Raw genomic sequence first — 17,021 nt, forward strand, 5'->3', positions numbered from 1 at the left:
TTATCCCCCTATGTGTGATTTTCACTCATTGACAAAATGAAATATTTACTCTTGGTGGCATGCTATAGGCCAGTGATGGCGACCCTTTTGAGCTCAGCATGTCAGCATTTTGAAAAACCCTAACTTAACTCTGGTGCCGTGTCACATATAGAAATTTTTTGATATTTGCAACCATAGTAAAACAAAGACTTATATTTTTGATATTTATTTTATATATTTAAATGCCATTTATCAACAAAAAGTCAACCAAAAAAAATGAGTTCGCGTGTCACCTCTGACACACGTGTCATAGGTTCACCATCACTGCTGTAGGCTTATAGTAGTTAGAATTAAAATAGCTGATTTTTGCTTTTTTGAACTTGAGGGTTTTGTTTGTTTTTAAGAACTTGTTCAATCAGGAGAAACTTGCCTTATCTGCATCAAACAATAAGTAGGAAACTGAGTAGTTGGTTTGAATGGTTGGGGAGGTCCAGCTTTTGTGCTTGTGAGGGCCACGTGTGTGGATGTGTTCTGTTCTAGTCTCAAACCTTTCCTAATTATTCACGTAAGACTGAAGCCTGTTGACTTTCAAAGCAGCTCCAGAGCCCATCACTGGTTATTGCACAGGGACATGAAAGGAGTGAGAGAAGCAGGAAGAGCCCCTCACGTGCTGCTCTCTGAGGAAGCATGTTCATCTTGGCCTTCGGTTTTCTCTTGTCTGCCATTCAGTCAGAGAAGCATGACATAACTGTGGCCTCTTCCACTCCTCACTTGGAAAATGATAACTTTCCATTCCTCAGTTGTGTTCTGGGTCATGATTTATCTCCTGACAAACATCGTTGCTGATTATTGATCTCTATTTGGAATTTGTGGCCTCCTATTAAAAACATCCCCCAAATCCTCCCACTATAGGAAGTTTTGATTTCTCAAGCTGCTAAGGTTAGGTCTTCTCACTGACCGAAAAAATAATATCCATTTCCCTGCAAACCCTTACTTGCTGTGGCAGCGTCCCTCTACTTTTTTCTCAGATTATACCTGTTAACAATCTATGTTCCCAACTCTTCAAAACCCTCCCCTCAACGCTTAAATTCCTCTGTTTTTCCCTCTTCCTCTAATACTTAGTCTTTATATACTTCAGCATCTCGTGATAAATTATAGACAAAAGAGTGCAGAAGACCAGTTGTCAGATGGGAACATGCTCCTGCCCACGCCAGCATGGCTGCCTGCCATTCACCTCCCCCAGCCTTGGGGTGGGAAGGCAGAGGTCAGTTCTTGTGCACAAAAGCCTCGGGTACCCTTAGGATATACACCAAGGATCCTTTCAGGCATCTGAAATATTTACAACTTTATGGACTGGAACACCTACTCTCCCTGTGCAGAGGATCACTCCAAAACCGTGATGCCAGCACACCTGGCTTTCTTGCTCTCTCTGTCTAAACTTCCCATAGCTTAAAATAGCAGATATTTTAGAGTCTGGGCTCTGGAGGAATGGGGCACTGTACGCAGTTATGTGTCTATCCTTAATAGTATTTCCATCAGCCACAGCTGTTGTTTGGATCAACTGAGTAGACAAGACGTAACTCAGACTTTTGTCAAATTGATAACAGAAGCTCTGACGGGTTGTTAGAGTATTGAAGGTCTAGGACAGTGATGGCGAACCTATGACACGCGTGTCAGAGGTGACATGCGAACTCATTTTTTTGGTTGATTTTTCTTTGTTAAATGGCATTTAAATATATAAAATAAATATCAAAAATATAAGTCTTTGTTTTACTATGGTTGCAAATATCAAAAAATTTCTATATGTGACACGGCACCAGAGTTAAATTAGAGTTTTTCAAAATGCTAACACGCCGAGCTCAGAAGGTTCGCCATCACTGATCTAGGAGCTTGTGACATTTAAAGTAGCAAATTTGAACTAGCCGGCATGGGTCAGTGGTTGAGCATTGACCTAGGAACCAGGAGGTCACGGTTCGATTCCCAGTCAAGGCATATGCCTGGGTTGCGGGCTTGATCCCCAGTGTGGGGCATGCAGGAGGTAGCCAATCAATGACCTCATCATTGATGTTTCTCTCTCTCTCTCCCTCTCCCTCTCCCTTCCTCTCTGAAATCAATAAAAATATATTTAAAAAATAATGAAGTAGCAAATTTGGTTGTTTTTTGAATTGTTTTCTGTAGGGAATTTTGATTCTTAGATCAAGGATTAATAGTCTTGATATTTTTGTTTAAATTTTGGGGCCATTTTTAAAATAATATATATTAAATGACCTGCCCATAATTTGATTATATTGAGTCACTAACAGGGCCTGTCTGAGGAGTTGGGTTAAACATCCAGAAACATGGACTCGGCTTCCACAGTCAGGAGCCATCCTGGAAGATGCCGTAACAACTCCCCCCTCCCTCCCCCCTCGCCCCCCTCACCACCACCACTACCAAGACAACAAAGAATTAGTCATCATTCAAGATTTTTTCACTATTTATGAGGCTGTTTAACTCACCGATTTGACTACCTTAAGACTTTTTTTTCTTTATTAGGAAATATTTCAAAGAAGCATGTGATGTCCCCGAGCCAGAAGAAAAGTTTAATATGGATAAATACACAGATGTGGTGACAGTCAGCAAACCCGTCATTTATATTTCAATTGAAGAAATCATCAACACACATTCAGTAAGTGGGGTTAGAAAAGGCTCTGAGTTCTGACATCTGTGTCTTGAAAATGCTTAGTCTTTCTAGGGGGCTTATGTAAGCATGTGCGAATGCTCATGTTCTTAATTCTACGAAACATTTGATTATTTATTCCCTGACTCTTAGGCATTAGTAAAACTCCTTCTTCCAAGAAAAGTTTACTTTTTCCATGATCTGTTTGCAAAGTCAGATTGTGAATGTGCTGTTTAAGCCCTGAGCCAGGGCAGGACCTGGTATTTTCCCCACCCACTAAGGCCACACTGCCTGCACCGCCATATACTGTCTCTCTCCCTTTCAGGAATCCTCTCAGCTTTTCCAGAAATTCCATGGGAAAATGAAAATGTTTTCTCTATTCTAATTTTGGACATAAAGAGGAAACAGACAGGCTGCTCAAAGTTAGGGAAAAGAAGACACCCCACCCCCCACCCACCCACCCACAAAAGCCACCTACCGAGAATCACTTCTATTCTGGAAACCCTCATTTCTTAGAAATGGCCGTTTTAGTCTGTGCTGTGTCACAGTGTCTCCATCTGGTTCTGCGAACAGCAGCACCATCGCCTGTGTATTAAGTGCCTGTTGGGGGCAGGGCAGTAAAGAGAGGTTAAGCACTGAGAGTGTTTGGTGGGGGGCTTGGCGTTTTCTTTTGCCTTTTTAAAAACAAGTTTGAACTTATTTCCTGCAAATTCTAGGCTCTTAAAAGGTAACCTTTTCGAGATTAGTCTTGCACCTTGCCACTCCAAGCCAAGTTGTGGAGATGAGTTCCAGATGTGCCCCAGACCTTCCAAGTCAGAACCTGCATTCTAACAAGATCCCAGGTGGTCCAGATGCACACTAAAGGTCAAGAAGCCATGGTTGAGGATACACCCACCTTGGGATGCTACACACAACTAGGAGGAAAACATAACAAATACACACTTCTTAGAGGTCCTACCCCTGCCCCCACCAAACAAGCTATGCTAACAAGTGGCAACATTGGCTGCTCAAAATTCAGTCTTTATTATTAAGCTCTTCTAAGAAACTACAGTTTGAGGTTTGGAAGAAAGATTGGATCTACTTTTGATTTCTCTTTTTCAGAGTTAGAGCAGGGAACCTCCTCAACATTTCAACAAGCTCTCCATGAAAACTGTGAGTGACCCCAAACAAAGGCAGGTCTGAATGGCCAGCTGCAGGAGTGAGTTGGTTGATTAAATGAAGAGGCTGTGCTTCTTTTCTCTATATACAAACACCCAAAATCACAAAGGAAACACGTCCACATCCAGCAATGTATCATTTGCAAAAGTGACTTTCTAATAAGCAGGTAGACTCATTCATATTTGAGCAACATCCCATTTGTCCATTTCTACGGTCGATCATCCACCTCAAAGAAAGTGTCCACATGGTGGCGCACTTTTCTGAGGGCATCACCCTCCTGCAGAAAGTGTTGGGAGTCCTCTTTTAGGAGGGATTCTTTCCCAAGGACAGCAGAGAGAACACTGTTACTGTATTCATTTGGGCGGTTCCTTTTTAAGGAAAATTAGTCTGTTCCTTTTGTGATCGAAAATTGAAAACAGAACCCAATCCTGGGAAACACAGCGCGTGACTGGAGTCCCTCCATGTGTTAGGCTGGAAGCAGACATAATAACGTGGGAGTAATGTCCTTTCAGAGGAAGACTGTCCTGTTTACTGTCTGTCTCAAGTGAGGAGGTGTCCACATGCGGACACAAGCACGCAGCAGCGTGACGTGCCAAGCCTGTGGCCACATGCCTGCCCCTTGTTCTCTAAGGAACATGTACACAACCTCAAAATAAGCTCTTTAATGAGACATTTTTAGGCAATTCTTGTGTTCTGTAAATATCAGAATAGAAGGTAGCAGCTGGCCCCCCTTCCAGGGACAGTAGCCAGATCACCTGTCCTGTCTCGTCAGAAGACAAGAACACAGATTTCTCCAAATTGCTTATTTTGTCCTTGTCTCTAACTTGTCTTCCCCCCAAACATATCCTATATGTGGTCCTTCCACATTTCACTCTGTCTTTATATTGCCTCTATTATTTATATAATGTCTTTCTTTAAATCAAGTCACCTGTTTTTTTTAACATAAAACATATATCTTTGCTTTAAAACAAAATACCTCTAACTATAGCGGGAAAACTATCGTGCCTTACAATAAACAGACACTTTAAAAGTAAATAAATGCGATGGAAACTGAGGAGTTGGATATAGTTGCTTCCTTGAAGCTGTGCACCTTGAGGCCTCCTCTCCCTTTCTTAAAAATCCAATTAGCAAGTGTCACGAAATGTTAAGGAAAGCTCAGCATTAAACAGACACTGTCTCCCCCACTGATCCTACCGACTAAAAGCGAATGGAAAAGGAAGTAAGCAAGGCAGTGTGGAACAGCCATAAGGATAGACATACCAGTCAATGGGATGGAACTGAGTCTAGAAATAAACCTTCAAATTTACGGCCCATTCTGTTTTCAACAAGGGACTAAAACAGTTCAGTAGGAAAATAATGCTCTTCAACATATGCTGCTGGGGCAACTGGAAATCTATATGCCAAGAATGAAGTCGGACCCCTCCCTTCAAATCTACTCAAAAATGAACTCAAAATGGATCAGAGCCCGGCCAGTATGCTCAATGGTTGAGCATTGACCTATGAACCAGGAGGTCACAATTCGATCCCCAGTCAGAGCGTATGCCCAGGTTGTGGGCTCAATCCCTAGTAGAGGGCCTGCAGGAGGCAGCCAATCAATAGATGTTTCTATCTCTCCCTTCTCCCTCTTCCCTTCCTGTCTCTCTAAAGATCAATAAAAACATTTTTTTTAAAAAAATTTAATGGGCAAATGATCTGAATAGATATTTTTTCCAAGGAAGATATATAGGCATACCTTGCATTATTGCACATTTTTTACAAATTGAAGGCAAGACCCTCCACCACTGAAAAGATTGCAACTCACTTTATTGTAATACTCGTTATTGCGGTGGTCTGGAACTGAACTACAGTCTCTGAGGTTTGTCCATAGTCATGGTCAATAAGCCCATGATAGATGCTCAAATTCACATCAGATAATGTGAATCAAAACCACAGTGACATATCAACTTCACACCCACTGGGATGGCTAGAGTAAAATCAAGTAATAATACGGATGTGGAATAATTGAAACTCATATACTGCTGGTAGAAGTGTAAAATGGTATGGCCACTTTGGGAATCAGTTTGGCAATTCCCAAATATTAAACACGGAGATACTGTATGGTGCAGCAATTCCACTCGTAGGTATGAACTCAAGAAAAATGAAAACATATTCACACAAAAACTTATACATGAATGTTCACAGTATCGTTATTCATAATAGACAGAAAGTGGAAACAAGTGACAATCAACAGATGAATGATGTGTGATATCTCTATATAATGGAACACTGATTATTCAGCCATAAAGAGGAATGAAGTACTGATCTATGCTCCAACATGGATGAACCTTGAAGTCATCATGCTCAGTGAAAGAAGCCAGTACAAAAGGCCACAGATTGTATGATTTCATGCACATGAAGCAGCCAGAACAGCCAAATCTAGAGAGAGAGATAGTAAATGAATGGTTTCCGGGGACTACGAGGATGGGGTAATGGAGAGTGACTGCTAATGGGTAGTTTCTTTTTTGAGTGATGAAAATGTTCTGAAATTAAATAGTGGTGATGGTTGCACGATTCTTTGAATATACTAACAATCATCACATCATACATTTTAAATGAGTAGATTTGATGATATGCTAATGATATCTAAATAAAGCTTTTAAAAACAGGTTGAAAATGGAAAAGAAGAATTTTATCATTCCGACCCAGTTTTGTAAGATAGTTATGCAAAACAACTAAAATTATTTTCTGTCACCGGGGGTACAAGTCCCGTACTTTGGAAACATTGTTTTAATTTAATTCTGAATACAAACAAAAACAGCTGTGCTGTTCTTCAGTTTTCCCCTCCAATGCTGTTGCTGCTCCTCCAGGTTAAGAATGTTTCTTCTAAGACTTGGCAAAACACCCCAGCAGTGTTACTCACCTTTGATCTTTTTGGAGGGGGTGTTGAAAGGGAGAACCAGCTGGTACGTCTAGGTCTCAGGCCAAAGAACCATACGGGTATTTCTGCCATCCCTACCCGTGAAGGATCTTCAGGGCCATTCAGATTAAAATAGCTAATAGTGGTAATTTTTTTCTATGTTTTTATTGATTTCAGAAAGAGGAGGGGAGAGAGAGAAACAGCAATGATGAGAGAATCATCAAGCAGCTGCCTCCTCACGCCTCCTACTGGGGTTTAAGCCGGCCACCTGGGCATGTGCCCTGACCAGAATCAAACTGTGACCTCCTGGTTCTTGGATCTAGCTCAGCCGCTGAGCCACACCAGCCGGACAACAGTGGTGATTTTTTCAAAGTAGCTGTAGTGTTTGATTACTGCATAATTCTTCTCTGAAAAGATACGGAAATGCCCTTCCAGTTGGCTACCAGTGTTAACCACCTTGACTCATTTTAGAATGTTTCCCCCAACTTTGACTTTTTCTATAAAGGAGTGGAGCACCGGGATCAGGTGGAAGAAGGCTGCCGCTCAGCAGACCTTGCTGAAAGGGGGTTTATGAGCACCTTTCACAAAGCTACAATTTTTTGACAAGAAGTAGACACTTCCCTCTAAGATAAAATAATAACTATACCTCTGTGGTCTCTAATTTTAATAAATATCAGGCTTGTAATTAAGATTCAAACAATATCAGAATAAAATTACCATGAAAAACTGGAAACTGTATCAATATGGTATCAGCTAAGAATTTACTTGTGTTTGTTGCTTTCTCTATACAGCTCCTGTTGGAACACCAGGATGCTATTGCACCTGAAAAAAATGACTTACTGAATGAACTGTTGGAATTGCTAGGAGAAGTACCTACTGTGGAATCTTTTCTTGGTAAGAGCGTATCCCCTCTACTTACTCTCTGGCTTGCCTGATTGTTTGGTTGGTTGGTTGGTTGGTTGGTTGACTTATTGTCTTTCCGATCCTAGATCAAAAGTTTTTTTAAATTTATCATTTAAGCTTATTTAAAGAATAATAAGTACAGTAGCTACTTCCTACATTAAAGGTTCTATAACTTGTAGTGTCCTATAGTATAGAACACTTTGATATTCTTGAAGGTAAGTTCTAAATACATCATAAATAATATCTGTCAACCTATTTCATAAAGAAAAGAGTCAAGTTTATTAGAAATTTCTTGCTGTATTTTCAAAATCTCTAAGGATTTTGTTAACAATTCTCCCTTTTAGTAATTTTTCATATTTTGAATATCTGTGTCCCATGTTGTTTTAACTTAAAATCTAAGTTTTTTTTTAATCCTCACCCAAGAATGTATTTAGAGAGAGGAAGGGAGAGAGAAGGAGAGAGATAGACATCCACGTGAGAAACATCAATTGGTAATTGGTTGCCTCCTGTACGCGCCCTAGCCGGGGATCAAACCTGCAACCTAGGTATGTGCCCTGACCTGGACGAACCGGCAACCTTTTGGTGCATCGAATGATGCTCCAACCAACTGAGCCACCTGGATAGGGCAAAATCAAATACTTTTTTTAAAATATATTTTTATTGATTTCAGAGAAGAAGGGAGAAGTAGAGAAAGAGAGAAACATCAACAAATGATGAGAGAGAAACATTGATTGCCTGACTCCTGCACACCCCACACTGGGGATCGAGCCTGCAACCCAGGCATGTGCCCCAACCAGGAATCAAATTGGGACCTCTTGGTTCATAGGTCAAAGCTCAACCAGTGAGCCATGTCAGCCGGCCAAAATCAAAGACTTTTAAAAGCCACTTTAAGTGTATTGGGATGTGGGGGTTTTTTATGAAGACTATGATCTCCTGTCTAACTACTGAGCTACCTTTCCCATGGAACCTTTATCTTACATTGTTGATGCACCATCACAATGAGTGAATTGGGAGAATAACAATTTTTTTTTCTACAGGGGAAGGAGCCATTGATCCCAATGACCCTAACAAGGCGAATACACTAAATCAGCTCTCGAAGACTGAGATTTCCCTTTCCTTGACAAGCAAGTACAACTTAGGGGATGGTGAAGGTATAGACGGCCAAAGCCTCATGATAAAGTAAGTTTGGGGCTTAAAGGGCACATGTTCCCAATTATGCATCTTAAACCATGCAAATTCAAACAAGGCTAAATCCCCAAATCATTCATTTCAAAATGTCTACATATTGAAATGCATTATGGTTACCCATCAAACAGTTAACCAAACAAATGACAATAGACTCTTCATAATTTAAGAGGGAACTGAATATTATAATAGTGTATAAAGCCTGTCTTTTTTTTTTCTTATTGTAATGTGATTATTTTCCTTTAAGAAATGAAGTGATTAACTCAGCCTGTAAAAGTCTTTAGCTAACCCAGGGGAAATATCTGTTTCAGAGTGGTCAGACGATTAGTGAGGAAATACCGTGAACCAAATTTGATTTGTGGTATAAAATAGTTATGTAAAAGGCACACACATGATATGACATAATGGCGTCATCTGATTTATTAGCCTTCTTTTCTATTAAACTAAGCCTGGATACACTTATCAGCTTTGACTTAATTTTTACCTTTCTTCCCACTCCCAAAGATTTCAAATGAAGCATTCAATTTTTAAATAATAGGGTATTCTTTCCCTCAAGGCCTTCTGGATATTCCATACCAGTTCTTTACCACAGAGTAAGAAAGAATGAGATCCCTGATGGCAGCATAAATTCAAACATAAACCAGGAATACTTGCTCACAAAACAATACAGTTTTTAAGAACTCACATAAACCAAAGGATATGTGTTTGCACATTAGAACAGTTGCATATTGGGGTGAGATGGAGACTGGACATGGAAATAGAGACACAAGAAGTAAATGTGTCTTTAAATAATACTTCACACAGACTTCCAAACTGCATGCCCTGAGTTATGAGGTTGCTTTCATTTGTGACAGGAGCTTCTATTCTGCCCCTGACATGCTTCAGACAGCACTCATTTCCAGTTGATGTTTTTCCAGATATTCAGACCATGGCCATAAAAGCGTATTCGGTGTGCTGTGCTGTGATGTGTGCTGCTTCCATTACGCTTTCTTATTTTATCCTCCTATCACCTAAGGCTCTATTCGTTCATGTAGCAAATATCTGAGTACTGATGCTATGTCCACAGCACTGAGCTTGATGCTGGGATACAGCAGTGAGCAAGCCAGGACAGGCCCCTGCCCTCCAGAGTCTGAAGTCTGATGGTGGAGAGCACAGCTCAGCTGCAGGACAGAGGACAAGATGCAGGACTCATGCATAACCTTGGCCTCAGCGCATTGAGTGTAGTTCCTTTAGACTACTGATGACCCAGGCAGATTAAAGTTGTGCAGCCAGAACACAGGGCAGAGCAACAGAGCAAAGGGGGGAAATGGTGCAGCCTACTCCCTGGGTTCCTCTGAGCAAGTGGCAATTATAAAGGTAACTGGAAATACAGATTCTGTGTTCCCGCCATGCAAATTAAATTAGGTCAAGTATCCTATGATCTCATAAGCTTTGTGCTTAGAAATAATGCAAAGACATTTTTTTTCATAATTGGTTTTGTCTGCTATTTGAACATCATTTTCTAAATGCGCTCAGTGAAATGCCTGCATTCATGAGTGTAAATCACAATTTCGATAGTCTAAAATATTAAATAATTTAAATATCATATGTACTTATGCTTATTTCTGAATGTGAGTCCCATGGTTCTGCCAGTTTTGGGAATTCACATTTTTAAAAGCAAAACTAAAAAAGTCGGGCCCATCTGTCTTAGGGAAACCTGGGCCTTGTCCTGCTTGCCCCAGCCCTAGAGGGGTTCCCTCCCAGCTCCCCACTGTGTGCTGAAAACAGATAGTCTGTCCCTTTAATATCCATGCTAACTAGAACCAGCCAGTGGTTTTATTTCAAGATTCTTTCGGCTACTTGGGTTCTTTGCAATTCCATGTGAATTATAGAATCTTTTCCATTTATACAGAAAAGACTGTTGGGCCAGTGTCTTAATAGACTTGATAATTCACTGCTTTCCTAGACCTCTGGGGGTCTAGAGAGCCTTCCTTTGGGCATGCCTCAAGATCCTGTTGTTTGCATACTTCACTAAATAGCCCAGTGATCAATGAGAATATTGACTTAAAGATTGGCCAGTTAGCTGTCCCTGAAAGTGGAATTTGGGTATTGCCCAAAGATTCAATAGAGTTAGCTCCAGAGGTTAGGCAAGCCTTACTTCCAAATACATTATATTTTAAGCATGTATTTTTAAATCTTGCTACCAATAGATAATTATAAAATGTGTCACGACAGGGAGCTTGGAGACCATCTAGTCTGAGTCTTTATCTCTGAGGTGAGGAAATTAAAGTCTAAAAATTCTAAAAAGCAAGTAGCTAGTCACTGACATGCTTTAAATTCATTCAGATCATTGAAGTTCTATTAATATACACTTTGAAATGCTGATTTATGGGGATGATTTTTTCCAAGCTAATAAGCCAAATTCCTAACTCAAACATACAATGTAGTTTTTGAGACTCTTCATTAGAGAACCAAATTTAACTAAAATCTGACAATGCCTCCAGAAATTACTATGAAGTTTATAATCATGGAATGTAAATAGTTGGAACATGAAAATACCTGACTTTTCTCTATCAGAAATTATTTTGCTTCCTTGTTAAATGAGTTGTGTTTTTCACTTTTAGAAATGCCCTTTTATGATTCGTTACAAAATCACTAGCTTTCCCGTAATGAGAAACTCGTATTTTTGGGGGGTCTGTACAGTAGCAGAATTTGAGGCATTGTTCATCCTTATGCCTATAAATTTAATTCCATGCTAGTTGCATAATTCTTACTAATTAAATGAGGATGAAAATGATAATGCTAGCAAATAACCTGCATAGGGACTGTCCTATAGATATAGATAGATAATAGCATACATAATATAATAACATATATAATGACATTTATGTCATGTAATACTCTTAACAACTCCAAGAAGTAGAGGTTATTAACTATATTTTACAGATGAGGAAATTAGGCACAGAACAAACAAAAAAAACCTTTTCTAGGGAGTGTAGCTAGTCAGTGGATCATAGATTCAAACTTAAAAGATCTTAAATCTTCCAGGGACCATTTTCTTGGTCACCAGGTTTTTACATTCTTTGTACTCTCAAGAATCTTAGCATAAATATCGAGAGCAATAGCAGAGCAGTTATTGCATACCTGATGCTGGGGCATCTTTCCAGGCCGAAGAGAAGGAGTGACTGACAGATGTAAGGGACATGAGGCATGTAATTGCAGCAGGAAGAAACATTTGATTGTCTCCCTTCTGTGTGTCTATGGAATAGGGAGCCTCATTTTTGGTGATTGCCATTTTGTCAGTGCTAGCAAGCATGGTGATAGTAAAAGAATCAGCAAAAAAAAAAAGGCCTGGTTGAGGAATCCTAGGAAAACCTGGGATGACAGGGATTACAGCCTCAATCTGTCACTTATTAGCCATGGGACTCAGAGCACGTCACCTGACCCTCAGTGTCCTCAGCCATCAATCAGAGAAGAGGAGGAGGAGGAGGAAGGGCTATGATGAGCAAATGAAGTCATGCATTAACACCTTGTAAATTAGAAAAAACTACCCAATTGTAAATCTCATTATAACTTACAATTCATCTTAAAATATGTGATCCCTATGGCCTTTGTTATTAAACTTCTTTTTCTACAAAAGTATGTGTATAAGTAGAAGGAAATATTTGTGGTTTTTAATCATACTTAGCTGTCTGAGTGCTTAAGTTGTCATCTCTTAAGAATTTTTTCCTGTCACATGATTCTGTTTAGGCGTCCATCATCCCAACTGAGAGCTTTCCTTGCTTTTTGTCCAAACTGGTATGAGAGCTTAAATAGCTAAGGTGATATTTGAAGTTGGGTGATCAAATGTGTAATCACGTTATTAGAATTTTAAACAACTGGAAATACTCCTGAGCTTCCACGACACAAATTTCTTTTCAACCTTGGGTGCACTGTCAGGCAGATGGCAGAAGGGGAGGCTCAGAATGCTACTGGTCAGAGTGTAATACCAGATGCTGTATGAGTGGAATGGCCAAACCTAAGGGGCCACACCAGTTTACAAGCGTCATGTAGTCTCATGTACCGACAGTGGGATGTGAGCACAGCTATGATGAATAAGCAGCCTGGTGTGTGTGTGTGTGTGTGTGTGTGTGTGTGTGTGTGTGTGTGTGTCTGTCTGTCTCCTTCCCCTCTCTCTCTTCCTCTCTCTTCCTTCCTCTCCCCCTGCCCCCCCTCTCTCTTTTTCTTTCCCTAATTCTTCCTCAGAGTTAATACCTCCCCATTCAGATAGGGCGCCAGAGCCTTTGGTTTTGTCAGCCTGTCTTACATATGGTTTGAAGTCATAGGGCCAGTACTCTAACCAGATGATTTATGGGGTCAGACCATATCGAGAATATTGTGCTTGCATTGGGGTGGGGAGCAGGACGCGCCTTTGGCTCGCTGGCAAACTGAAATGTGAGCAGAACTATGAGCTCTCTTTAAGTTCAGTTGTGAGGGACTTAAGGAGCTGAGGGATTTCACTTGGGAAAAGAAAAGCGGTGGAAAGGGGATGGGGACACAGTCCTGGTACCCCCCGAGGGTCGAGGAGGGGTGAGGAAAGGGAGCTCAGCTTGTTTCCCGCAACTCTCGGAAGCAGGGTGACCTTTGTAACCACTGGCCCTCTTAGGTCTTAGTCACCTTATTTGTCAAACCAGGGATTAGAGTCTTCCCCAAAGGTGCCCCCTTGTGCTGAAGTCCTGAGACTGACCAGGTCCAGGGAGTGGATATCACGGGAAGGCAGGCCTCAGAGAGCTTCCCGTTTAAGAAGGGAGCGTTCCAACGCTGCACTCGCCAAAGAAATTGAATGTGAGCCACGCAACTAGCTTTAAATTTTCCAGAAGCTACATTTTTAAAAGAAACAGATGAAATTAATTCTGCATTAACCCAGTATGTGCAAAAGTGTTGTTTCAATATGTAATCAGTGTAAAAGAATGTTAATACATTCTTTTTTCATACTAAGCCCCGAGAACCCGGTGTATGTCTCACACTGGCAGCACACCTCCGTTTGGACCTGCCACGGGTCAGGGGCTCAGGTGCCCCGGTGGCCAGTGGCTGCCGTGTTGGGGGGCATGCGACATGTGCTTGCGACATGTCAGACCCCAGCGAACGAAGGGCTTTACGTAAGCTCTTCATTTACTCCTTGCATCAGTTCTCAGGGAGATTCCCATGATATCAGGGGTTTTTAAGTATAGGGATAATATAATTCGCACAAGTGCACACAAGTCACGGGAGCCCCAATTTGACCCCAGATCTGTCTCATCCCCGTGTTCTTAACCAGTAGGCATACGGGGTGGGGGGGCGGGGGGGGGGGTAGTGAGTCCCCATCATGAAGCTGGATGGATGGCTACTTCCATGTAAGATGTCAGGGTTAGAACTTGGCAGTGGATTCCACAGGCCTGACATACAGCAGGCGTCGAAGGAAAGGGAGGCTGTATGGGCAGCTTATCTTCCAGCATCTCCTGGACAAATAAACATTCGTTAGCCCTGGCGGGCACGCTTGAGCGGCCCCAGTCATTTCGGTCATAGATAGCTTCTCTGCAGAGATGAGCTGGGAGTTTCCTGGAAGCATATATCATTAAGTAGTTCCTAGAATATTACTTTAAATAAGAAATGTCACTGTGTGTGTGCTTTTAAAATCATCCAAAGGTTTTATTTTTAACCCGATGTTCCTGTTTCAGACAGTTATAATGCTGATTGGGGGGAGGGGTTGTGTGGGGAGCCACGGCGGCCTCAGGAACAGCGCCATCTCCCACGTGGCTATAATTAGCTGGGTGCCCACCTTTGACTCTTGGCAGCGTGTTTATCTGTGCACTCCCAGACAGCCCATAAATCCCCAGCAGGGAAGGGTCATGGGCCAGAGGAAATGGCTGTGATCATTCTTCTCGTACAGACTTGCAATAAGTTAGAAATGAGAAAAATGATGTTTACAGATGTCTTATTGGATTTTACCCTATTTTCAAAAATAACATGTTTGGAATTAACTTGGAGGGTTTCTTCTGTCGTTTGCGAGCAGTTGCCCGATGCTTTGGACCGTGAATGTGGTTTTGTTTTCGTTTCCATTGTCCATGCTGTGTGAACATTTCCTGCTGCAGTTGAGAAGTTCAGCGTCCAGTGAGACCATGTAATGCCTTTGAAGAACTGAGGTCCAATGCAACCGTAGGACCGCACGAAAAGTGAAATTTCAGACAGTGACTAGACCTGTTTGTAACGTCAGGCAACTTCCCTTGCTTCCTTTGTTTGGAAGGGACGCTGTATCCAGTAGCACTGTCCCCACTTAGGGGAAAGTGAGCCAACTTGACCATTTGCCTTTTATGTTAAAACTAGAGGCCTGGTGCACGAAATTTGTGCAAGGGGCTTGGCCCCCAACCGCCACGGCGGCTGCCTCAGTCAGCCTCGGCCCCCACCACCGCGGCTTCATCCAGAAGGTCGTCCGGAAGGACATCGGGTCTAATTAGCATATTTCACCTTTATTATTATAGATCCGTGTACATAATTACATAACCTGATCTTTAATTAGGACGGGGTGGCCGAATACCATAAAGAAGGCACTTCCAGAGGAGTTTTCTAGGTCTTAACTCTTTACTGAGCAGCTCTTCGATTCTCCACCACCTGAAGACAAGAACCCAAGCCAGTCTGTTAGTTCCTCCACCAGATGAGAGGTTCTTCAACACCCGGCTGCTGTGTCGGCCAACAGACAAACCATGTTCCCCCACTCCCACCCCAACCTCCTCCCACAGCCCACACAGGGCGCCTGCTCACACTGGCCTTCCAACCATTTCAGAACTTTCTCAGAGCAGGAGAGATAGCCCTTGGGCTGGCTTCTAAAGTCCTGCAATGTATTCAACAGGCTCCGAAGTTTTAAAGTTATTGAAGTCAGGAAAGGGGGATGTTAGGTGTCATTCCCGCACCCTCTGTGGTAGCAGCCAGATCAGCAGCACTTTTTCCTCCTCCTCCACAAAAAGTAGCCTCAGTCTAAAAAGGAGGAAAAATATTTAGATAAGGAATCGTTCGGCATACTTGTGCCCATGTTACTGACAGTGTAATCCTACTCTATCAGGCATAGAAAATCCAGGCTTCGATTATCAGGCGTTCACAAACTTTCCGGAGCCTTAGAGCAGATGTGGTGAATTTCTGCGAGACGGTGTTATTTAAAGGATTATCTTTGAAGCTTTATTTCTGTATGTGTTGTGCACTCCCTCGGAGAAGCAGATTTCTGTACCTTAGGGCTACTGTCTGAGTCTGTCTCTTCTCTCTCTGTTTTGAAAGGACCAAAAAACTGATCATTGATGTGATCCGGAACCAACCAGGAAACACATTGACAGAAATCTTAGAGACACCCGCAACTACACAACAGGTAATTGGTCTTTGAGTGTAAAATAACAAGTACCATAGATATGAGTTCATTTTATTAATCTTCATGCCAAATGTTTACAACTATCTCAGAGCAACTATATCTAAAACGATTTGGAAGTAAGGAATTTTTATCTATTACTCTGGCCCACTGAGTTCAGCTGTATAGGAAATCCATATGGAGAATCAAGGAAGTAGAAAATGCAGCACTAAATTTAGGCTGAAAGTAATTTTGTCCTGGACTAGGAAGATAGTTCTGGGTTTTTCAAAGCATCTGAATATTCATCATAAACTTTATTAGTCAGTAGCTAAGCGGATAAGTCAGTTAAGAGAGAGTTCTGGTCGATAGGATGTAGACAAATACCTTTCATATTTTATGTTTGCTAACTCGAAGAAACGAAGTGTCTCACATTAAAACTTTTCGAATTCTTCAGAAGCAAACGTCTTGAGCCTGTTGGGTCATGGTACCATTATCCTGGTGTAAGTAACTGAAGTGTCATAACAATCTTGCATTAAAATCTTTATCGGCATCTTTTAAAATGCATCAGTGCCCTGGCCAGGTGGCTCAGTTGGTTCCAACGTCATCCCACGCACCAAAAAGTTTTCGGGTTCCATCCCCAGTTGGGACACGTATGGGAGCCGACCTACCTATGTTTCTCTGTCTCTCACTCTCTCCCTGCCAATAAACATATCCTCAGGTGAGGCTTAAAAAAGAAAAACATAAAAATGCATGTTGTTTAGTTCTGAATTAATTTCAGTGTTGCTTTAGTATCAATAATTGCCACTCCCTAAACAAACATTGACAAAATTATTTAATTAGTTCTTTCATAGAAGAACTACACATAATCTTCCTGAGTCATTCCTAATTAAATTGGTTGCCAAGAAATCATTCTG

General features: G+C 41.5%; 1 protein-coding gene across 1 annotated transcript in view; it reads left to right on the forward strand.

Moving 5' to 3' along the window:
* IQGAP2 (IQ motif containing GTPase activating protein 2) overlaps nt 1-17,021 on the forward strand; it is a 268,671-nt gene that overhangs the window by 240,907 nt on the left and 10,743 nt on the right. The window contains exons 28-31 of the mRNA XM_081088634.1: nt 2,515-2,647; nt 7,484-7,586; nt 8,633-8,774; nt 16,044-16,131. Of these exons, the coding sequence (XP_080944760.1) occupies nt 2,515-2,647; nt 7,484-7,586; nt 8,633-8,774; nt 16,044-16,131 (466 nt within the window). The remainder of the gene's footprint in view (nt 1-2,514; nt 2,648-7,483; nt 7,587-8,632; nt 8,775-16,043; nt 16,132-17,021) is intronic.

This window comes from Myotis nattereri (assembly GCF_964212035.1).
Source record: "Myotis nattereri genome assembly, chromosome: 4".
Lineage (NCBI taxonomy): Eukaryota > Metazoa > Chordata > Mammalia > Chiroptera > Vespertilionidae > Myotis > Myotis nattereri.